Raw genomic sequence first — 23,832 nt, 5'->3', positions numbered from 1 at the left:
TCTTGAAGTCCTTGGGAATGAACCAACACCTGAGAAAATACATGTTGTTTCTTTAAAAAAATTGTCAGTCAGATTTGTTTTAATACAGATAAAACAATCTCTTAAGACCATGTTTGAAAGAGTTAATGCTAGCCCTTGATCTTCTGTAGCCTGAGATAATGGCAGCTCAGCTCTGCCTCCCTGACACAACAGACAGGTAAGACTTGTTTGTCTGAACCTACATTTTTAGCCTAAACTGTGGAACAAAATACTATGCTCCCTTTTTTGGTTCAATGGACAAAGTACACTTCTCTGACTTGTAATTTCTAATAAAACACATAGCACAGAAGACAGAAGCAGAAATAAACATGCTTTTCAAAGTCCAGATGCAGAAGAAGGAAAGAATCATGTACTATGAATGTTACTCCTGATGCTGAATGCTTGCCTGAGATGTCACAATGTTAGGCATTGAATAAGTAAGTACTTGAAAACTCAGTAGTTACCAGCAGCTTCAGTAGGAAGGGCCAGCTCTGTTGTAGAGATGAATTGGGCACTTAGGGTAATAATTCCAGAAGGACCTAAAAAATTTATTAACCTGCCTGATGCTAGCAGGCAGGACAACTGTTGCATGCACAAAATAATTCTTTTTTGATGGGTTTATCAGAAGCTTTCACTAGCACGTTAAATTTTTGCCTCTCCAGGTATTGTTTGGAAATGATTCTCCCAACTACCCTTTCTTGGCTCTTACGCCCTGAAAATTGTCTTCCAGTTCAGGATGGATGCCTGAAGTTCATGTTCATAATTTTCAGGTATAAAACCTGATCCATGCTTAGTGAAATTATTGAGGAATCTCTGTTTGACCTCTGCAATAACAAATTAGGTACTACTGTGCAAAAAGAAAAATAACATGGAGACACTGATAAATCATTTCCCACGTCAAAACATTTATTAACTGCATATTGTGATTTGGTTGCTTTTTTCCTAAGGTTTCTTTTTTATTTCTTTCTTATAAAGTGAGTAGTTTATTGCACATTTCTGTGAGATTTTCTTTGCAAAAATGAGAATGAATAGACTCTCATGAAAACAACAGGTTGTTGTTCTGGATTTATACAGTACAAAAATAAAAAAAAAGTGAAGAAGTGAAAACACACCACACTGAAACAGTCAGCAATTAAAGGATAAACAAACAAGTTGTATTTCCTCACATGCACAGGCACTTAGTGGAATAAGTATACAATGACACCCACATCCTGCCATCTTACCATGTTATAGTACAGACTGAGAGTAGGTTTGCCCTCCTGCTGCTGGTGTTTCTGTGTTACCATTCTGGTACCATTCTGGTATCTTTGAGGTTTTCAGCAGCTAAGAATAAATGGTGTATTTCCTGTGTTATGCCCTTTGAAGAATATAAAATCTGCAAGCAAGTCAGTCTTCTCACATCTAATTTCCAAAGATGCTACCAAAGTACCCTAGCTGAGCTAGTGAGAGGGTGAAGTTCACTTGCCTGAGCATGCACTACTCCATGCTCTGAGCCCATTTCTAATTGGCTAACTTGCATTATGCAAGCGTATTGCATATTTGTACAGGCTGGATACCCATCATGGGCAGACAGCTAGAGGTTTGCAAATACTTTCTTTGGTTTCATCCCTCAGGAGTTCTATGCCTTTCCCATCTCTGACTGGACTTGTTATTAGTTTAAGGCTTAAATCACCTGTGAGAGAATTCATGATAGAAAATAGAGCTCTTTCCTCATGAAAAACGGAGAAACAAAGAAATCCCCAACCAAAACTCAATGAAAATATTTTACTTGGTTCATTCTGAAGCTAGAGAAATGGTTTCAAATATAGTTCAACCAATCTCCATCTATAAGTGAATTTGATTCAAAGCTGGCTAAAGTCAAGGTGGGCTTTTCATTAGATGTAAACATTTTGGTGGCAATTTTGATTCTGTAAGAGATACCTATATCTCCATACTCTCCAGGTGTTTTTGTATTTAGCTGTGCATACAGCTGTGCTGCAAAGTACCTATCCCAAATGCCTAACAACCAGAACACACTCAGTTAAGGGGTCCATATAGGAGTGGTCCCTCATAGGTTGTGTTATTGTTGCTTGTTTTTATGAACAGCTGGCTTTGTTTCTTGTGCCCATTGTGTTTGCTGCTAGGAACAGCAAATGAACCATTAGCCAGAGCTGTGAATGACAGCTCCAGAATGAAAGAAGGATCCTGCACGATGGCAGCACCATGATGAAATCTTTCCTTTGCTTCTGTGCTGATAGGAAATTAGAGTCAAATTAGCAACTGATAAGGCCTGTTTTAAGGATCTGGATCCACTAAGAGTAATGGTGATACCACCATAGTAGTCACCCTATGTTGTTTAGGATATCTAGAAATGTATCAATGAAAACATGCATTTGTGGCCTGGCTATGTAACATTAAAGGCTGTTGATGTAATGTGTTTTAACATTCCTCTCTTCAGTGACCTTTATTGAAGCAGCAGAGGCTTCATTTTTTAAAAGCCTCTGTTCCAAGAAAGAAGAGTGAGAAAGGTGGAGCTACAGCTAGGATCTGTAGGGGTAGGCAGTAACAAATAGAAGATCAGTAAAATCTGGAGAATCTACATGAAATCTGAGGGAGAGTTCTCTTTACACACATGCTGCTTTTGAAAGGTCTGCTCAAAAATATACCTCTGAAATAGACAGAGGTCAGAGATCCGACCATGTCAAGGATGTCAAGGAATAAGGGCTTGTCCTCCTCACTGGCTTAAATGTGAAGCATTCAGTTTGTCCAGCATTTCTGTTGCCCTAAGGTGGGGATTTCTGTAACTACTGTTAAGGAAAGTAGGCAGTGGATCTCTTAATGTCTTTGTAGGAGCTTTTCTCTTAGGATGACTAAGGAGAGTAGATAATCCAAACCTTCAGCTGAAAGCCTCCACTTCCCTGCCACAGGGTGTGTGGTGATTAGTTCAAGGTATTTATTACATAGGGCCTGAATGTACACAAGTTCGTTTTTTAACAAGCTTTTTTTTTTTTAAGAGAATTTCACTTGAAGGCATAGAGCACATTCTGTGTGAGTGTCACAGCATCTGAATTTGTACATTGTCTCTCTGGCCAGTGGCAAAGTTCTCCTGGCTTTGTATCTAGAAGGGCATGGACAGATCACAACAGTTTGGGGTTGTCATTTAACCGAAGGCTGGAATACAAGCCTACATGCCGAACCAGATTGGGTTCCACCACATAGGCATTCTCCCCCTTAGTTCGTAGCAGCGAGTAGAGGGCAATATCCTTAGCAAAACCCTGGCGGCAGTGCAGCCCCTTCAGGTAACTTAAGGCACGGCGGGCAGAAGGAGCAGAGAACAGCATGGCAGGCGTGCAGCATTCAGTAACGGGCACAATATTATAGAGCGTGGGAGCCAGTCGACGCAGCTCCAGCATGTAATGGCGTCCCACCAGCTCTGACAAAGCCATACTGTACAAAGCAAAGAACAAGACAGGGGGCCAACTAAGGCTTGGGCGACCGGTTGCCCAGGAGTAGACAAAGTTCAGCACTGGCCCTAGAAACATTCCCAAACCTAGCCACTCCAGAATTCTCATGGGCTCAGGGTTGAAATAGCGTTGAAGCCTCTCGGGGTGATAAAGCTTGAAGTAGAGCGCATCTCTGAGGTATGGCTTGGAAAACCGGGCCAGCAAGAGGTGCTGCAAGACAGGGAATATCTCCTCTTCTGGCACAGCATCGTCTTCCACTATCAGGATGTATTCTGGATTGTAGACCAACAGTGACTGCTCAAGGCAGAAGACATAGTCCTGCTTCTCCTTCTCAAACTGGTTCATTCTGGGATCAGGGTCCTCGTTTTTGTTGCGACTGACCATAGGAAAGAAACTGCTAAGTAGCCTGACATCCTGGTGGCTATTGGAGTCTGGCTCCACATTACAGAGGAGGATGCGGTGGCTTCGGCAGTGTGCGCCACATTGCTGGAGGAGGTGGTGGAAGCGGGAGGCTACTTGCAGGACATAGTGGAAGTCGCTCCGCCTCTGCACAGTAATAATGGTGACCAGCAGCAAGGGCCGGAAGGCCTCACTGCCAGACGCCTCAGAAGTGTTTAGTGTCTGCAGCTCCTCAAAGTAACGGAGGGCAGCCTGGCCCTCCTGTCGGTTCTGTTCCAGGAACTCCTGGCTCATGGGGTTCAGGTGCCAGTGCCGCAGGTAGAAATAGGAGTGGAGGAGCCGGTGGCAAATCAAAGGAGCCAGCACACCGAATGTCACCACAGTCAGTGTGAGGAGATGGATGAAAGGGCTGGACCAACGGCACCACCTCCCATAGAGCTGCCAGCCTTGGTGTAACATGGCTACTGGTGAAGGAAGGCACTCTTGTTCTATTCATGCCCTCATTTCTTCACTTCTGGATGGCAAGATATCACTGGGGCAGCAGGTGCCAAGCCTGCACAGCTTGATCAAGCCTAGAGAGGAAGAGAAAAGATGGTTAATGGAATAGGAACGGGCAGAGTGGGAAGACCATGATTTGAGATCATGGAAAGCTGAGGGCTAGTCACTGAATAAGCCAAAGAAAAAGGTCCCTGATGATCCCCTTGCTCTCTGGGCATCACAAAATTGTCATGAGACATTGTTTACTGGAGTAAGTATTTCCTGCAAAGTGCCCACAAGGCTTTTTCAGCACATAGGAGCTCTGATCTGACCTAGCTGAGACAGGACCTTCCTGTGTTTGTTACTGTGCTCACAACTTGTAATAAACAGACAACATGGGTGCAGGAGGTGTGGATAAAGCAATTCTTTTCTGTTAAAGGAAGAGAACTTCGACATTACTGTTCGGTCACAGTCATACAGTAAGACTTGGGTCACAGCCAGGAACCAAAGCTAGCTCCCCCTGTCTTAGCTAGCATACACTTGGAAGACAAATTTTTGCCTTTGTGGAGTGACAGGTTTCCCTTCTGTCACTCACTCATTTCCAAAAGCATACATATGTTTATACTTTGCTTCCCAGAGCATGAAGCAAGTTAACAAAGGTACCACTTTACTTCACACTTCACAAAGGGCACACGTATTCTCGATGCGGTGCATGTCTCTCTCAGATATCTCCTCCTCTCTAAACCCTGTGGAATACACAGTAAAGAGATGAACAAGTTGTTATTAAGCCATTTACTCATATTTGTAATTATAAAGTTTATGCCTTTAATTTGAAACTGAAATACTAATATTGCTCATTTATTATATATACACACACTTTAACTAAGCATCCACCTTCCCCAAAATTAGGATTTGCCAAATTTGGCTTTTCTGTCCTATTTTTCTGGGCTGACAATAACTCACACCTAACAGCCTGGCTATCTAGCCTGGCTAGTAGCTTTTCACAAAATTAGGACAATTAGGCTGTTCATGTGACCTCTCTAGTGCCATTAATTTTCCTTTTAATCTGCTGTCCGACTGTCCTTTATAGTTTCCATCCCTTCTCCTCATGATCTTAGTTCTCCAGTGTCCCCCAGCTTATTGACTCTCTGTACCCCTTTCAGTGGACAATTTCTTCTGTTTTTAACCTTCTGCCCTCACCAAGTTCTAGACATCAAATAGTGTTCTCTGACCAAAATGTTGCCCCTTTTCCTTTTCTACAGTTCTCTCCAAAGCATTCTGAACAATGATATATGGCTGGAAGGAAATCAGGCTGGTGGCATTTCCCTTCTGTCTCAGATGAAAGTGCCACATAGAATAAATGATTCAGAGGACATTGAGCTGGGTCTAAATCTGGGACCTCTTCAAAATTGCCTTCATTATTGTAGTCACAGAGTTGCTAGGTTTACTATTAGGGAAACTGCCTCCTATTACCACATGGCAGTCTGACAATCTTGCATGAAAAGCCTTTTACTAGAATTAATGAAAAACACAGGAGAGTTACTCCAAATCTTTGTTAGAGACCAGGTCCTTTCATGTTGTGACATCTCAAATGCTCCTTGGATAGACTGTAACATCAGTGTTGTGCTATCCCATGATTCATGAAAACACAAGACCCACAAGATCTGTTGTGTAGTTATATAGTAGTAACTTGAAATTTGCACGTTGATGCACAAGAATCTGCAGTGTCTTTGCAAATAGCTCTTTCATTGCTGATAATAAGATTCTGTTTCACTGACACTGTATTGTATTGCATCAGCTTCCTTTTTAGCAACCAGACCCAAGCTATCATGACTCAGGATATGAAAACCTGAAATCTATCAAAGAGGAAGCCCTTGCATGTAAGTGCACTTATTCAAAATCCTGGGCTTTCCCTTTTCTCATGCTGTGCTAATGAAGCACAAGTACTAAAGGAACACACAAATAGGAAATAATATTCTGCAAATCCATACTCACACTGGGATGCCTCTGAGCCTCCCTTTGATGTGAGCTACACTGTTGGCATGTTGACAGTTTGAAGAATCAGGCTCCGGACTTGAAAATGAGAACCACAGTGGGAAAATTTAAGGAGATGAAGAAGACCTAGAAGATAGTTTATTTTTCGGGTAATAATTACTTTCTACTTGCCAGCTGTGCTGGAGATCTGAGGTAGATGAAGTATGGGCCTGCAGTGAGTTCTGTATCTTTCAGGATATACATGCAACCATTAGAAATACCTGTCTAAGCAAGAGAGCCCTTGTACTGTCTCATACTGAAAATGGAGAAGGGAGAAACAGATGTTGTATCTTCTATATAGCACCGGGAACATCAGACTGGCTGCTAGCTGAGAGTTTGGGCTACAGCCTCACTTGATGAATCCCAGTGAGACTTGCCTAAGGTCTTGCTCTTCTGCAGTCCTTCTTATACATGGGACAGCCAGAACAGCACAGTGAAAACGTGCTATCCAGATCCCTGCATGTGGACTCCCTTTGCATCTGATGCCTCAGAGTCAATTCTCCTCTGGTTCTGCCTGCTTGGAAAGCTGTGTTGGGTCTCCCCCTACTGTCGTCCTAATTCTTGGCACGAGGGTGAGCAGCTACGTGCAACCCTCTCAGGAGGTAGCAAGGAAGTAGCTAACTCCGAAGAGGTGTGCATGCTGGAAGCCAGCCATGCATGTCGCAGTGTCATATTTGCCAGCATTCCTGACTTAATTTGGCTTTGGCCCATCAGTAACAAAATTCAAAATCCAATAGGTCTTGCTCTGATTTTGCAGCTCAGAACAGCTTAAGCAAAGCAACCATCAGACTGGTGCTTTTGCCAGGCTGAAAGCAGCCACATTGGTTGCCATGTTCTTTATCAGTTTCCCCACAGAGGAAAAGGCTGTTGTCCTTTGGTAGCAGAATAACCACAGAGGCTAATAACTGTCAGAAGCATATGAAAGTGCAATAAATACTCTAGCTTATGCCAAAAAAGCTCCAGGATATAGAAGAGAAGTAGAGAAACTAATTTCCTCCCAACTTTTTGGCTGTAATTCTAGGAACTTGAGAGTTCCAAATGTAGATCAAACTTTTTTGCTGTTCACAGAGATGAAGCTTTATCCCATATGCAGAACTTGAATCCAGAGTTCAGACTGTTTTCTGCTCATCAGAGGGGTTGATTTTACTCATGGTTTCAGCAGCTGTCAGTACTGTCATTTTTTCTCCCTTTTTAGAGCTTCTGTTTGTTCCCCTTTGAATACTTAAGGAACATTTGTAACTGAAAAATAAGTTTGAAGAAAAAAGACAAGAATCAAAATTGGATTTTATAATGGGTTAAAAAAATGCATAAATCATAAATAGTAACTACTTTGCAACCGTGTATATACTTGCATAGAGGCCATTTTATACATGTTCTGTGCAGAACTGTGTGAGCAATTGCTTAAACTTTTTTGGAAGTTGTAGTTACATAAAGTTATGTATTCAGCTTGTTTCCTTATTTAGACCGTCATCATGTGATTTGGCATCCTTTTAGGAATAGTGGGTCTGCATCCAAATCTACAACTGATCTGCATTAGCTTCCTAATTACTGGGCTGAATTGTGCTGTTTAGGAAACAGTGACCTCTGAGTATACACTGAGGAAGGGTAGAAAAAAAGTGTAACTTCTTCTTTAGGATGCAAAACACTCTCTCCTATGCTAGTGCTTTAAAGGGGAAGCTGATTTTCTGTCTGCTCAAAACTCCTCTCCACAGAGAGATTCCTGAGGGCAGGTGTTCCTGGAACAAAGCCTCCTACGTGTTTCAAAGCTGTGAAATGCAAGGAGGCTCCTGGACAGATACTACATGTTGGGGAGAGGTCCTGTCCCTCTTCCACTGCCTCCTCTGTAGGACAAGGCAATAATTATTCTTTTATGATTACAATATTACGTGAATCCTCTTTGACTAACTAAACTTCTCCAGTGTTAATGGGATAAGCCTTCCCTTTCCTAACACAAAAAAACAGCTGTTTGAAATCATGTGGTCAGATCCTATGGAGTCATCACTGTGGCAACAAGAGGTAGGCTCTCATAAAGTGCCATAGATAGGCCAATTGTTAGAGTTTGTAGCTCAGCCCTAATGACAGTAGTAATGATGTTCACACTGACTGATAGTTTTGACTTGTGTGTTGACCCTGCAATGGCATCCCAAGTGGAAACCCATGTGTGAAACACTGCTAGCCCCCAACCTAGCACTATACAGACAGGCTGCAACCCCAGGGCCAAGTTCCTCTAATGATTAACTTCCTCGGGCAGAAACAAGACCTTTGTCTTGAGGGTGATATTGTTAGTGTACCGATTAAATTCCACTGAAATACAAAAGACGTTTAAAAGCAAACAGTCCTCCTTGAATCAGAGGAAACTGCTGACAGAGCTGCTTGACAAAGTCTTCCTGTTTCATATATGCATGCTGTCAGTTCACTGTTCTGTACGGATGCCCTCATCTTCTGAAAAGTGAGGTCCCTACCATGAGCTGATCCATATTACTGGACCAGATGGCCAGCTTTTCTCATTTGGCATATGGCAATTCCTGTCCTGTTTTCTGACAGCTTTGAGTAGGTCAGGTGTCAGATAGTGTTTCTGCAATGAACAGCCTCTCATTGAAAACAGCATTGTCCAGCAGAAGCCAAGCATGCACAGATCTGACCATTACATTTAGATGTCAGACTGGGAGTTGGGCTCTCTGGGAAACATATACCATCCTGGCAAGAGCTCTGCTCCTAAAAGCATTCAGCAGAATATTAAATGATAACAGCTCAGCAGTTGTTTTTAGAGTGTGTTTTAATAAGAGGCACCAAATATATCTCCTATACCAACTTCAAGCAGTGCTCAAAGCAGTTGTCATGTTGTGGAGAAAAACCCCAGATAATGCCAGTGCCAGCAATTGGCCAGGATGGGTAATGGCCAGTGATGACCATAGTCAAATTTACAGTAAAGCAGCCATTTTCTATGGAAGTTATTAAAGGCCCTGTTTTGCCTTTGTTTCCTGTCACACAGTGAATGTCAAATCAGCAAACTGTTTCATTTAAACTTTAATTGAAATGCTCCCTGCTATGGCAAAGACCAGCATTGCTGACATGTGCTCAATCGCTCAGATCTCCCCAAGAACTTTATTTGTTGTTGCTTTTGGTCTTTTTTTGAACTAAAGGCTATAGTCTAATAGGTTAGCGATAACTTGAGATGTGAGGAAGGTGGAGAGGGCTTGGAGTAGATCGTTTACAGGAGTTACATGGCTGTGAGAGATAGAAATCAGTGGCATATGCAGCCTATTTTGATTCACCATTCCACAGAGCCTGTCAAGGAAGATATATTCCTTTTCCTGTCCAAGGAGCTGTAATTTAAGCACTATCAGAAAAATGGTAATACTCTGATATACAGGCAGTGTTTTTTAACCCTGTCCAATTACCAAACCCCAGAAACTGCGGATTTGCCTTTTGAAAATAAACGTACTGATAGGCTGGCTCACTTTTCTGATTTGACTGCAACGACCCACTTACAAATTGTTCATAAATCCCTAGGAAGCCAGGGACCACAGTTTGGAAGCTACTGAACTAAGAGGTGAAGTACACTGATGTGGCAACTGGAAGATAGTTTCTCCATTTGCCCTGAATTAAGAGAATAAGAGCTATGCCACCAGTGAAGCAGACTATGAACAGAAATATAAATTAATTACAGTTATTTCCTCAACTTCTCTCTTGCTTCTCAAGTAGATTAACTTTCTGCCGACATATCCAGGTGAATGAAGCTCATTGCTGACATCTAGCTGCCTCCCTGTTATGCACAGACATCATGGGAAAGCAGTGTTTTTCCCTATTGCTGTCAAGCAGTGATGTCAGTCAGTACTAAGATCAAAGGGGAGTGGAAGAACTCTGGAGAAGAGTCCTGCAAAATAATAGGTTCACACAGAGCCTTAGGGCAAGGAGTTCTGGGAGGAGTTGTCTTTTGGAAGATGGCACCAAAGCTTTAAAATAAATTATGCAATCTGCATCTGTCTAAATTTACATTTCATTCTGTGCTAGAGGAAACAAAAATGACATGCTGTTATAGAGTTGGATAATGATATATAAAAACTGCTGCACATTTGCACAGAGATCTGCTTGGAGACCTCCAAAATCTGAAAAGGACAAAGCAGCTGGCACCAGCTAGTACCTTTTGCTGTCTGCTCTTGGTATCTCAGAGCTAAATGTGCTCTGACTCATTAGAGGTGCTACAGATAGTTTGTGTTTTAACTCTTTGTGTCATAGTCTTTTGCTAAAATAAGGCCAAGGCCTTATGCAAGATCCTGTACATAAATGTAACAAGAGACTATTTCCGCCTCAATGGATTTTCAGCTTAAGAATATAAAAAGTAGGAGCAAATCTGTTTTTCCCAGACATGCAACAAATCAGAGTGGTTTTGTTTGTCACCAACAACTAGCATTTTGTAGTTTAGTCATACTGGTAATCCATACAGGTAAATTACCTAGAATAGTTACTGAAAAAGCAACTGAATGTGGTATTCTGAAGTAACAGCAATTATTTGCAAATTAAAATAATATGAACAGATCAAGAAAAAGAAATCTTAACCCTGGAAAAGCCTGTCCAGAAGGAGCTATTCTGGAACAGCCATGAATGAGATATTCCATTACAGCTATTCCAGAATAGCTCCTTCTACCATAGCTTTTCTAGTCAATTTCCATATGCAGATGTGCCTGTGGGGCTTGCTAAGAAACCAGTCATTTCACAGTCTCTGAAAGAGAAGCATGTAGATTAGATTAGTTGTCTGAGCAGTTGGAATTTGGGTAGGGCTAGGGGTGTGGATGTATGAAATGGGGGAGAGGGAAAGAAAATGAAACAGATGTGGTGATTGCTGCTCAACTCAGAAAATGTTGCAGCTTTATTGTTGTTCATTTATGACTGCAAAATGTAAAAAAAAGTAATATGGAAATGTAAGATTATTTTTGTGAGCAAAGGCATTTGCTGATAAAGCTGCAAATTTTCAGTTGGAATAGGTCACTTTAATAATAAAATATGAAACTTTAGCAAGTGTCAACCAGAATATTCTAAGTCTAGCCAGTATGCAAAGGCAAAAATGTTTAGTCATACTGATAAGCAGCATTTTTCCTTTTAGAAGCACACTGTCTGCAAACATTAAACTACTACAACCCTTTTCTCTGTACTCACTTGACTTTGAAGGATTCAGTCTTCCCCCTTCTACCCCCATGCTGAAATAGACAACTTATCCTGGGTAGAAAGGCATGGTAAATGGAATGTCCTGATTCTGAGGTGTTTTGGTGATTTGTTTGAGCCCCAAGGGAAGAACATGAGATAAATACAGTAGCTGAAAAATAATAGGTTATATAATTCATACTGCTACATAGCCCTTGTTGGCCAGACAAGAAAGCAGCAGATTTCACATGTGCAAGGTATTTTTCCATGGTTTCTTGTGCTAGAGAATGCTTGCTGAACTGGCGTGTCTTTATGACAGCCCATTGATTGTACATAAAATCTTTTTTTATGATTTGAGAAAAAGCAAGCCTATGAACCTGTAGGTCACTATTGGCATATTTCATGTTTTGCATTTGCATATCAGCTCAGCTGCAAATTTCCTCCACAGGCTATGATTTTCAATGTCACCGACTTCAGCCCTTAGTTTTCTTAGGTGCTCCTCTTTCCTTTTGGGAGAGCTGCCAGGTAGCACAAGGTGACCCTTAAAGCACTGGGATTAATAGCAGTTACCTTAGTGATGATGGTCAAAGAGGAGGGGGCGTTAGATAAGCAAAGCTGATTCCTGCTCTGCTTTCTCCCCTTGCAAGACAGCAGAGGCACAAATAGCATTTCAGTGTGCACAGTCCTGAACCTCCTTGCACAAATTTTCCAACACAGAAATTCTGGCTATGCAGATTTTGGCTGAAGTTTAAGGGCTCATTGGGACAACACCAAGCACAGGGATGAAGCTGTCTATGTTTTTTATTGTTTGCTTAAAACTGTTTTTTCTTCCCCCAAGGGAAGGACTGTTTCTCTAGACCCAGTCGGTCTCTGGCCACCCCCTCTTCTGCTTGTCACCATGTACAGTCACATCCTCAGAGCAAGCACTAAACATTTCCCTCGTTCCCACGGGGCTTTCTGCTTTGTCCCTTCATCAAGTGCTTCAATTACTGGAGCTAATCACAACTGGTTTCCAGCGAGCATGCCCTTCTCCATTGCTAATACAGTCACTAACTTCGTGCCTCCCCTCACCCAGCTCTCCAAAGGCTCGAAGCAGCTCGCAGAACAGAAGTATCTCCCGCTCCACCCATGGAGTGCCTTTGCCTGGGGGGGTCCCCAAAGCCCCACCAGGTGAGCACTATCCCATCTTCTGAGTCCCTGCTGCAAAGCCGAGAATCGGACCCGTTAGGATAGCGCAAGCTATAAAGAAAAAAAGGCAGCAACGTGGGATGGAAAATGCAGCGTGAACAAAATTACCCTTTTCTGTTCAGCAGCCTCGCCTTGCGGGTCAGGAGACATCCTGGAGCCTGCAGTAGCCCCTGGCTCTCTGTAAATCCGGCATGTCTCTTCTTTTCTTTTTCCCTGCTCTCCGGCAGCACAGGCTATACACCATCCAGACTCCCTGCTTCTATCAGAGGGGATCCATGCAGCTCTGTTTTCTGTTTTATCTTGCCACTCTGCTTGTTGCTCACTTCTCTTCTGCAAATTTCTCTCCTCCCTCTCTGGCAGTGGGGGTGGGATTAAAGGCATCTAAGCCTGAACATGTGACTATACCAACAGGAAGATGCTTAGAAAGAGGGGACAGACAAACTGACAAAGAGTGAGAAAGCTGAAATCAAGAGACGAAGAAGGTGTGCGAAAGACAGGTAAGAAACAAAAAGCAAACTGTCTGAAACACAGGAGTTTCCAAGGCGGAGATCCCCAGTGCAGCTGGAGTCCCTGAATGCTCTCCATTAGGAGTAGTGAAATGTTAACCCAGTTAGTGCTGGAGAGCTTTGTGGTCCTCTGCGGCTGCCTAAACCTGACCAAAACCCTAGCTAGGATTTCAAAGGAACCCCAGGCATGTGTCAGCTGTATTTATTAATTTCTCAGACCACGTCCTTGTGACACTGCCCTGTCTTGCTTGTTCTGTCACCACTCTGATCTTTCTGATCTCTCCAGGTGATTTGTGTTCTGAACTACTTGTCTCAGGCCATACACCTTGCTGGCCCTTTGCCAACTGTCAAAGTCATGATGCCTTTGCAGATAGAAAGATCACTCCCACATGCTCAAGTTGGCCATCCGTGCTTCAGAATTATCAGGAGATTGTTTTACCTGTACATAAATTATGATACATAGAAATAATAGCTCTTCCACTGACAGTATATTCATCGAAGTAAGTGGGGAGGCTCATCAGCTACACCAAATTTGTATCAGGCTGTTGAGTATCTAAAAATCGTATCAAAATGAGCCCTTCTGACCCATTCATCCCCCCCCCCCCATTTTTCTCTTTGTTCTATTTACCTGTTTTTCTTCTCCATATATATTTTTAAGTCTGTTACCATAATTCTTAATTCTACAAATTATTTCTAGCTACAGTTTATCTGAAAGATGACACACACTATAGAAATCCTTGATTTTGTGCCTGCCTGTCCAGAAAAAGTGAGTGCATATTATTTAGGCTAAATTATTTGCAGGCTGTAACCTCTCTTCAATGAAAGATCTGAAATAAAAGAGTAAGGAAAAAAAAGAGAAAAATCCCTTACATCATCTATTTCAGTGTTCTGTCAAACACAACCAGATTTTTGCTAGAGCCCAGTCCTGTGATCAGAAGCTTCTAGCATGATGCATTTTTTTTTTATTGTAATGTCTTAATTTGTATTGTTCCCTCTAATAAACATTGTGGATAAAAGAACTCAATTATACGTGCCTGTGATCCTGAGTTCTTACAATTGATAGAAATTATCACTTAGCTAGGGTTTCTTATTGTTGAGGTAGTGTTGATGAAGGGGAAAGTAACAGAAGAGGAACAGTAATGCTCCAAATGAAAATACAATCAAGCATTGGGCTTTGGTTCCTACAGTGACTTGCTCTCCCAGGAAAAGGTCTTCTCCCCTGGAAGATCCACCAGAGGTGCCGAGAGGCATGTTACCTTGTTAATCTATGAAAGTAATAAGGAAACACAACAGAAGAAAGCATAGTTTCTTAGGTGATTTGTTCTCCAGTATCCTCCTTTGCTGACCACCTCCCCCCTTTTTCTGCCAGTTTTTACTGACAATGTTTCCTCCCACTCAGATTCATCCCTCCACATCCCACTCAGATGTTTTCAAGGCCTCCAAATATTGCTGTACTAGAAAAAAGACAGATCATGGGATGGAACAGAGGCAAAACAATATAACAGTAGCAGATGTGAGAGACTGTGCATTCCTGGGAGGTCTGTTAGCATGTTGTTATGATTAGAGCTGCAGAATTCATGAGAAATAAAAAATAGGATGATTTTTTTCTCCCTTTGTGTGGCAATACATGTGTGGGAGAGCTATCGAGTGACATCACCAGAAACACGTCACTTTCTATGTAGTATTACATTTCAGATAGATTTTCAGCCAGCAAACCAATTTGGCATTAATAAATTAACAAGAATGGCAAATGGTCAGGGCAAATGTTTCACTAATTGTAATTTTGTGAGGAGCCCCTATTTACAGTCTTCTCTGCTACTATATCTCTTACTTGCCCACTTTTCAAGGAACACTGAGTGGTCACCGCTAAACACTTACCCCTTTAAAACAACTCCTATTAGACCTGAAAGACCGAGGGTGAAAAGTCACTAGTGATTTTGGGGCAAAGGCATAGTTTAAACAACAGTCCAGCCATCCCTGACTGTTCATCCTCTGAAGAATAAACCTTGTTTTACGATGGATTATTTCTTATCTGGATCACTTCCCCTCTTCAGTTCACCACACGGAACAATTATGCCAGCACAGCAGGGAGGGGTTTGAAGAGCATGAAGGAACATGTGCGGACAGCCAACAAAGCTGTATTACCTTACTGCAAACTAAAACACTAAGAAGTAGTTATTTCTGAAACTATTCGGCCTGCACAATAACAGAACAACACTTTAAAGTTATAATCAGGAAAAAAAAAAGCACGTGGTGAAAATCTCCAAGCAGAGGGAGTTCAGCCCAGGCATGCAGATCTGAGTATTCTCCTTTGCAAGAGCTGTCTTCGCCCCAGTCATCCAGTTAGCCACTGTAATAGCTCTCACAGAACCAAGCATTTGTGAAAGGGAATGGAGCTAATATTTCCTTTTGGTTTGCCTGAGATCAGGTACAACTCTTGCCTTGCACAGAAAATGCCTGTTAGAAGAAGGATGAGTTAGCAGGGTGATTTAGATACTTGTATCCTGTGTTTTGCATTCCTGGAAAGCAGTAGAGGAGAAATTCAGTGTCTCGAGGCAGTTGAACAGAAAAGCCTAGTTTCTTATGGATTTGTGTTGTTTCTCCCCTGTGCATCTCTATCAAAATATCCTTAGCTCCTGTACCATGTTCCTTGTCACCCCAGCACTGTCCACATTCCTTAGCCTTCCTCCTATACAGTATCTCCTGCTCCTTCACATGTTTTTAGCAGAGGGCAAGGGAATTGCATACTCTAGTTGATCTTGAGCTACGTGTGCTGATTATTCATCTGACAAATCAAACACACTAATATCTGTTGACTGTATGTTGAAACCTTTCATTCCATTAGATGGGGATGTGGGTCTTTGTCCTCTACACAGACTCTGCATGAAATACATAGTAGCAACTTAAATTTGAGACTTCTCTTTCAGCCAGTTAAAATGAAATTTGACAAATGTATTCAGAAGTTATGAGGGACAGGGAGGAAGTAGTGAAAAGCCAGAAAAAATATTTTGTAAACCTTGTATCCTTAGGAAAACATCCAAAGTGATTGCATTCTAGTAGCAGGACTGAACAGTATGTTTAGCACAACATGTACTACCGGTTTGTATACTACACGGTCAGTAGTTAAGGGCTGTGCCTCCTCTGCAAATACTTTGGAAAGCTCTTAGTGTAATGGCTGTATTATTCCTTTATCTTCAGCTACCAGATGATAATAATTATCTGGTTATTTCTGCACCTTCAGCTGCAAAATAGGTATCTTCTACCTGCAGGTTTTTGGTACTATCTTCAAAAGTTGTTTTAATATTTTTCTTCTCTTGCTAATTGTTTAAAGAAAAAAAATACAGAGCAAATCAGTAATATTTCCCACTTCCATTCTTTTAAGAAGCAGCAGACATATCTGATAGATATTTTAAAAATGAAGTGCAAAATTGATGAAAACCAAATTACATGAAATGGCTTTCTCTGTTTTTCTTTCAGACTCAGTATTGATCACTGGGCACAAAAAGTGTTCAAAGTCCTTTGTTGTTTACTAGAGGCACAGTGAGCTCATACGTCAGGACTGTTGTGTTTGACTGTAGAACAACAGTGGTGAGATAAAATACAGCTCCAAAGGGGATGAATTCATGCTGGCATGGCAGTCTAGGGTATACAAATGTTCTCTGAAAGCCTGGAATCTTTTGATCTCTTCTTCATGCTGGTCTGTACACTGGATTATCCATTTAGGACCAAACACTCCTCATATACTTCCCAAGCCTTCCCTCTATGCAGTCTTCTATGTACAACTGCATTCCAGATTTTTCAGACTTATTCTGATAACTCATATAATCATATTTTAGATACGCTCTGATATACTGTTCCTGAAAGGTCTTCCAGCTTGGCTGTAGACATTTGTTAATTGTAGTCCAGTTGTTTTTAGAGACTACTGCATGATGCATGCACACACACATGTGCACACACACACACACACACGCACAAAGGTTTTCCATGCTTCCTTTGCTTCTCTGATGAAATCATTAGGTGGGCTGATTATAGCAAAAAAAAATTACAAATGTTAGATAACCTAACAATGTGTTAAATGAGGACAGAATTTCAGGACTGTTAACTGTGGTAGCACTCAGAGAAATGGATGTATCTTATCTGTTTAGTTGTATATACTCTAGTGATCTGATTTACTGGCTGCCTTGCTCCATCATTCTGAACTCTTGCAGTCCATGAAGTGAGTATTTCCAAGACAGGGACAAAGGTTTTTATTTAGAAATGGAATCAAATGGCTCTCCAAACTATCTGCTAAAGGAAGATGGTTCTCAGATACTTGTTCTATGTTTTAAGACAGGAGAGTACTCTGGAACGGTGTACTTTTTGCAAATGCTAATAAAGAGAATCAGAGGCAAAACATCAGATTGACAAATTGAGGATCAGAGAGGAATTCCCACCAGGGCCTGCTGGAGAGCTTTTAATTTTCCCTTACAGAATGAAGTAAGGTTTATTTTGTATGGTTGCTGGGCACATTTCACTAACAAATTCTGTGCCTGTGTGAGAAGCGCAAAGAGTTAGTCATTTCTCTTGCTGTCTTTCACTGCAGATTTTTAGGTGTGAGGTTCCTGGAACTAAAGGTCTGCTACTAGGAAAAGATATTTAGCCTATATAGCCAGAGAGTTTGGGTACCAGCAATGCAAGGTTTTAACTACACAAAGACTCAGGAAAATTCTACCAACTTATGACTCTTTTTAAACTGTTTGAAATTACTAGGAGACAAAATTATTTGAAAATTTTAAATGGTTTTAATTCAATTTAGCTGAATGTTCTTTGCAAGTGAAAGAAGCAGAATAATTAAAGCTTTTTCATGTTAAATGATACTGTCTGTACAAGATGTAACACAGAGACTAAATAGTTCATTTTTGATTTATATTTTTTAATTAACTCAGATTAATTTTCTTGAGTGTTTCAGGTTAGACAAGTCCCCCAACTATGGTCACTGGCCTAACTTAAGAAGGACATGAATGTCTCTCATCTAGAGACACAAATGTCCCATCCAGATCTAGAAGGACATCCTACGATAACAACTAGGGCTGCATTGGCTAGAATAAAGATGTGATTTCTCTATAGTTTATTACTTTTGTAAATTTCATTGCTGATAAGTGATGAGCAGAAGTTCAGATAAATCTTACTTTCTTTGCCCCGTCTCATAATGCAACAATATAGAGTTTACCAAGACACAAAACAATTTCTGAAAAACAGCTCTTTAAGTGCATCATAGGTATGGATGGTAAACTTAGGCTTATTTTGAGGAAACTAGTCATAGCACTGTTTCCAGAATCTGCTGTGCTGCCCCCAGCAGATAAAAACAGGAAGAAAACACTCAACCCCTTGCTCCATTTGGTGAGACTTTTATCCCTCATGATCATTACTGGAATTAGGCAGTTAGATAGCAAGGCCATAACTAGTAATTGTGTCGGTTCTACTCAGTCTGGATCTACTCACTGACTGGAGTCTTTCATTCTTCTTTCTTCAGATTGCCTGCCAGGATGTTTTGGGATTCCTGAGAGAGAGAGAGCTCTTTTTCTTTTGCATGGTCTTGATTTTTAATTGAGCTGCTTCTAGCATTTCCCTTTTGTAGCTTTGGGGCTGTTTGGTTCTTCATACATTCCCATTGTTAGTGTTGTGAGCAAACAACCTTTGGATTATTAAGGAAAGTCCTATTTTTGACTCACTGAGTTGTGCAAAAGCTACTGTTAAAACTGTAAGAACAGATCATGTTCAAAGCTTATTTTGGGGAAAAGCATAGAGGGCCATCTTTGTAGGTTAACAAACAGGAGAAATAAGTAGTATGGCATGTTTCACAGACCTTGTTATTTCATAAAATACAATAACATAATCATCTCCTGCTCACTTCAGTCAAACTTGTATTCTCCATTTGGCTTATAGCATCAAGTGTTTCTTTACAGCAGAAGGACAATTTCGGAAGTCATCTCTGCAAGACAAAAGCAAATATGAATTTCTATGCATAATGTAAGATCCACTTTTTCATTCCTATCCCAGTCAGTTCGAATCAGGTGAAAATGAAATTTCATTCCCAAACCAAAGTAGAACATAATTCATATGCCCCATCTTATGTTTGTGTGCTAAGTGTTCTTGCCCTAGAGCTGTATGCTACTATGGTGAGCTCAAATGAGCAATAATTAAAAAATCTTTTAAAAAGTAATAAAATTTCTTACTGTAAAGTAGGAACACATTTAATAAGTCTAAGTGCATTGGCTATGAAGTTTCACGTGTTCATTTTCTTCAGTCTGCTTTTCTGCCAAGAAAATTATACAGTCTTAAATAACATAAACAGCAATTGTCATACAGATTAGGGATGCTGATGAAATAAGCTGCAAAGAGGTATCTTTTTGTATGATGTGATACACATATTGCATTGGATGGCTATTATTAGATGCAGTGCCCTTGACACTAGTAAATACAGTTCCGTGGGTATCGCTCATAAATGTGCCCCAAGCCTGGTTCAGTAACATGGCTTTTTCATTCCTTTTCATACCCACAGCAAAAACATCGGCCCCTTTGCAACATTTGTGAGAGGAGAAAAAAAACTGTCCTACTTTCACGGCCCACCCTTCATCATAGTAAGGTAAAGGCAAAGTGATAAAACAGCTTAGGATACTACAGCAAATCTTTAAGAATCAGATTTTGAGTAAGGACTGAAGCTGTGTGCTTCAAAGGTCATATTTAAAATGTAAGCTGGTAATTTTCTTATTGGCTGTTAGACTTTGATAACATGAAAGTTCTTGTTACACAAATCAACCAATAAGAAAAGGGTGTCTTTTAAGGCACCAGTATTTCTATTTTTGCTTCAAGAAGCCCACGATCAAATTCAGATTAAGATATAATAATCTTGGAACCAGTAGTAGATGATTCAGGAAATGAAGGGGGTTAGGAAGTTCAGTTTAAGCCCTTTGTGCTATATATTTATTTATTGTGGTTGTGCTTCCAAGGAGAAAGCTACATTTGCTTTGAAGCCTAAGACTTGCACACACACAGGACAGGATCTGGCACTTTCTTTTGGAGGTAAGTTGCACTAATGAGCATCTTCCTTTTTGTTTTCTCCTGGAGACTTCCCCTACTTTTCATATCAACCACATGATCTCATCTAGTAGGCTCTGGGCATATGTGTAAACTACCACAGAAAACAAGGGTTGTGTTTCATACTTGGTATTCTGAAGTAACTGCCCATCTGCCTGCCCTGTACTAAATATGTAAGAGGAGAACCTTGTGCTAAGGGCGAAGCAACCTTGTAATGCGAGATAAATCAGTATGTTATCATGAAGTAACTGGTTTGTTTTTAGTTCACAGTCTAGCTAATGAAATGCTGACTTCTGTGCTCACACAAGAGACTTTTTCCACAGAAAATTTTACAGCAAGGGCATAGCTCCATTTAATTGTGGGCTCGGGTTAGCTCTTTTAGGGCAGTCAGTCTGCAGTTCTGGACACTATTCTGCTTTGGCCTTTCACAGTGGTTGCCCAAGGACTGCATTTTATAGCTTATTATCTCAAGCTAGCTGCTCCTTGTGAGGCCTTAATCCTCAGTTCTACTTCTTTGACCTCTTTCCTTGTATATGCAACTTACAATCCCCTTGTTCATCTTCCACTGACAGCATCAGGAGCTGACTGGGTGACATGTTTCTGTTCCTGTCTTTGGGATACATCTTTCTTCTGTCACGTGCTCAGCAGATTCCAGGGCACACAGCCTTTCTGGCAAAATAGAGAATTTCGCTCAGCCATCTAGGGCAAAGCCTTCTGTTAGCCATGTTCTTTGAGTCAGTTTCACTAACAGGTTTTTATTAGGATCAGCTATCAACATCATGCTGTCTCTTATATGGCAATTTCTCCCAAGAGCAGCACAGTCCTGCTGCATGAAGGATCTTTTCAGATATTGTCCTGGGTGTGTCAGACTTCCAAATTTAACTACATAGCTGCATGCTGCCTGTCTGGACACACCTGGATAGTGTGTGAATAGTTCACATCACCGAGTCTCATCACCTTGGTTTACTGAAGAGGAAGCATTTCAAGCCAATTTCTAGGACTTCCATACCAAAGCTTTGTTTTCTTTCTGGGGATGCTACTCCCCTTACAATCTGAGGGACAGCCAATATTTGGGCTCTCATAGGTCCTTTTGATTTGGAATTTAGATTTTTTTGGCAAGAGTTCAGGTAATCTCAGCACAATTCTGGTTACGAGAGGATATAAAGTCTTGTTTACATGGGCAGAACCAGTCCGAGAGCCAAATCTGAGAGCTTTTGTGATCCCAGCTGTAGCATACTACTACTAAGAGCTCAGAAGTGTCCTCTGCAGGCTGTTCCTTACCCTTACACATTTATTTATTTATTTATTCAGTTTATCTCTAGGTTTGGGTTGATGTGTTTCTTCAAATCAGTCTCCACTCTGTTCATATTCAAACATGTACAGATGCTTTTCCAGAAATCCTCTGCCCCAATAATTCAAATTCCTGAGCAGCTGTAGTTTTGAATGAAGTATGTGCTCAACTCTCTCCTAGTGCTATTGCAACTGAATGGCTAAACCTGCCAGTTTCAACAAGGAGCAACACTACTTATAACACTCCTAACAGACTGAAAATACTTCCAGATTGCTCCTGTGCACCTTGTAGTTCCTACTCAGGGAGATTTGATTGCTCAGTCCTCCCACTTTCTTCATGCAAGTATCTCAAGTATTAATACTCCCTCTCTTTCTCTCTCTTTAGCCCCCTTATCAGTGCTTGGATTTCAATGACATCTGCCTTATCATCTATTTGTAACAATCCACAAGGACATGATAGAGAATCTATAAACATCACTCAGGGAACTGCATATTCCTTCTAAAGAAGGGGAGCAAGAAAGAAAGATTACATGCTTTTCAGGAGTTATGTAAGATAGGAGTGATAAAGGACAGAAAGAAGAGGCAATTCTTCTGTCTTCAGTTTGTAGACTGTGTGCAAAATACACAGGTATTTTGAGGTATAGCCATCTCTTTATTTGCATTACAGTCTGGCTGGCTAAAAGGACCCTCCCTCCCTTTTAAACCCATACACCGGGTGAAAGAAGAGCTCAAAGATCAGTTTGGATACTTATCCAAAACATGGTAACTAGCGCAAATACTGAGGAGAATGTGCTGAAATAGGAGGCTGTTTTGCAGGAAAAGGGTTTTATTTTCTCTGTGAAGGAAATGCCAAGGTGCGCACAGATAGAAGAAACAAATAGAAGATGAAATAAAAGTTTGTGGCTGTCCATAGAGTTACACTTTTGCAGTGATGATGTAAGGCTACGCAAGTCTACACAAGATCAGGACCTCCCCCCACCAAAAAAAGGCGGGGGGGAATAGCATAAAGTAAAGGTGGAGAAAACACAAAGACTGAAAGCTATTTTGATTTGAAGACTTGATTTTGAGTTCACTCAGTTCAACAGAAAAGCTTGTATTGGTTTCAAAGATTTTCAAGGATTGCTTGCAGTAACTATCAATGAGTTCCCTTACCTATTATTTTCAGCAAAGGGGTCTTCAGCTGAGAAATGCTATGGGAGAAAAATGCATTAGCAAATATTTTTTACTTAGCAGAGGCTTGAATGCAACTTTTTAAACATTCTTTGAGGTAGTATTCACCATTTTAGTTTTGTTACATGAAGATTATTTTCTACTGTGCTACCGTGCAAACATCGATTCAACCAAGCTGTTAAATCATCCTATATCAAGTGCTCTCATACTTCCTCATAAAACTACAAAAACTAACTTGCTCACCAAGCTAGTTGTTGCAGCTGCAGCAAAGAAAAAAAATCATACAGGAAACTTTTTCGTTGGGAACTAGAATCTCATTGAGCCTAAACTCTTCTCCCTAGTAGGTTATTTACTCCTGGGTATAGCAGCCAATTTTATTGTGATTTTGTAATATGAGCACTGTTTTATCTTTGGTGTTTTCAAATAGAGAACAAAGCAATCAACTCTAGAGTTGGCAAAAAGAGAATCTCTGGAACTACACAGAAAGCGTTCAGTTCCTTGAAATGCAAACCTATTTCAAACCGGTAAGTAGAACAGAAATCCTGTCATGCTGATCACATTTGCTTCTGTTTTTTGTATTCTAGCAAGATGTGTGGACATGGAAATACTATTTTAAACAACACCTCGTTGGAGCTAGGCCTGAGTAGATGTGTATTTTTACGTGCGTTTACATATATAAATATTATAAATTGCCCGCATTGTAAAAGTTTATATATAATCTCAATCCTAACTACCTCAGACTTTACGCCCGCAGCGCTGCTCTCGGCTCCCCGCTGCTGCTGCACGCGCAAAGCCGAAGCCGAGCCATCAACTCCGCCGCCCCAGCCCCGCCGCCGCCGCCGCCCTTCCCGGCAGCCATTTCGCGGCCCTCCTCCCGCCGCCGCGGGCAGGCAGCAGCCCGCTCCGGAAGGAGCGACGCGTCCTCCCCGGCGCTGCCCGCGCGTCCCGCCGCGGCTCGGGCTGCCTGCCTCCCGCCCCGCCGGGCACCCCCGGGGCGGGCGGACGCCGCCACCCTGCTCAGGGACGGCGGCTCGGCTCAGAAAGCGCCGGCGCTCCGGCCGGGCGGCGGCGGCAGCCATTGAGCCTGA

The 23,832-nt window shown here is 41.4% G+C and overlaps 2 protein-coding genes and 1 long non-coding RNA gene across 9 annotated transcripts in view; 1 reads left to right on the top strand and 2 right to left on the bottom strand.

Moving 5' to 3' along the window:
* The window catches only part of RNF20 (ring finger protein 20), a 59,323-nt gene that overhangs the window by 19,055 nt on the left and 16,436 nt on the right, over positions 1–23,832 (top strand). Inside the window, exon 2 of one of the 2 annotated variants that reach the window (XM_026102997.2) lies at positions 23,172–23,268. The exons of the other annotated variant lie outside the window; for it this stretch is intronic. The gene's annotated coding sequence lies outside the window, so the exon portion shown is untranslated. The remainder of the gene's footprint in view (positions 1–23,171; positions 23,269–23,832) is intronic. 2 annotated transcript variants of the gene reach the window in all.
* On the bottom strand, positions 904–13,186 carry PGAP4 (post-GPI attachment to proteins GalNAc transferase 4). 5 transcript variants are annotated; one of them, XM_064502403.1, is made up of 4 exons: positions 12,810–13,186; positions 6,333–7,610; positions 5,001–5,083; positions 904–4,432 (listed from the first exon to the last, which is right to left on the bottom strand). In XM_064502403.1, exon 4 carries the CDS (start codon positions 4,317–4,319, stop codon positions 3,135–3,137), a length of 1,185 nt encoding a protein of 394 aa, XP_064358473.1. In that variant the 5' UTR covers positions 4,320–4,432; positions 5,001–5,083; positions 6,333–7,610; positions 12,810–13,186; the 3' UTR covers positions 904–3,134. The 5 variants fall into 5 exon arrangements, with proteins under 5 accessions (XP_064358473.1, XP_025958789.1, XP_025958792.1 ...); XM_026103004.2 differs by having other exon boundaries at positions 5,009–5,083; XM_026103007.2 differs by lacking the exon at positions 5,001–5,083.
* Positions 18,096–23,781, bottom strand: LOC112984846 (uncharacterized). Of its 2 annotated transcripts, XR_010386257.1 has the most exons (4): positions 23,479–23,781; positions 22,727–22,764; positions 20,829–20,953; positions 18,096–19,178 (listed from the first exon to the last, which is right to left on the bottom strand). It is a non-coding gene; the product is annotated as an uncharacterized LOC112984846 (long non-coding RNA). The 2 variants fall into 2 exon arrangements; XR_003259597.2 differs by lacking the exon at positions 20,829–20,953.

The sequence above is a fragment of the Dromaius novaehollandiae genome, chromosome Z, assembly GCF_036370855.1.
Source record: "Dromaius novaehollandiae isolate bDroNov1 chromosome Z, bDroNov1.hap1, whole genome shotgun sequence".
Classification (NCBI taxonomy): domain Eukaryota; kingdom Metazoa; phylum Chordata; class Aves; order Casuariiformes; family Dromaiidae; genus Dromaius; species Dromaius novaehollandiae.
Note: the sequence above shows the minus strand (reverse complement) of the source record. Positions and strands in the feature narration are given on the sequence as shown.

Excerpts from the sequence above, each read along its gene's own strand:
- PGAP4 (XM_064502403.1), bottom strand. The coding sequence starts at position 4,319 with ATGTTACACCAAGGCTGGCAGCTCTATGGGAGGTGGTGCCGTTGGTCC.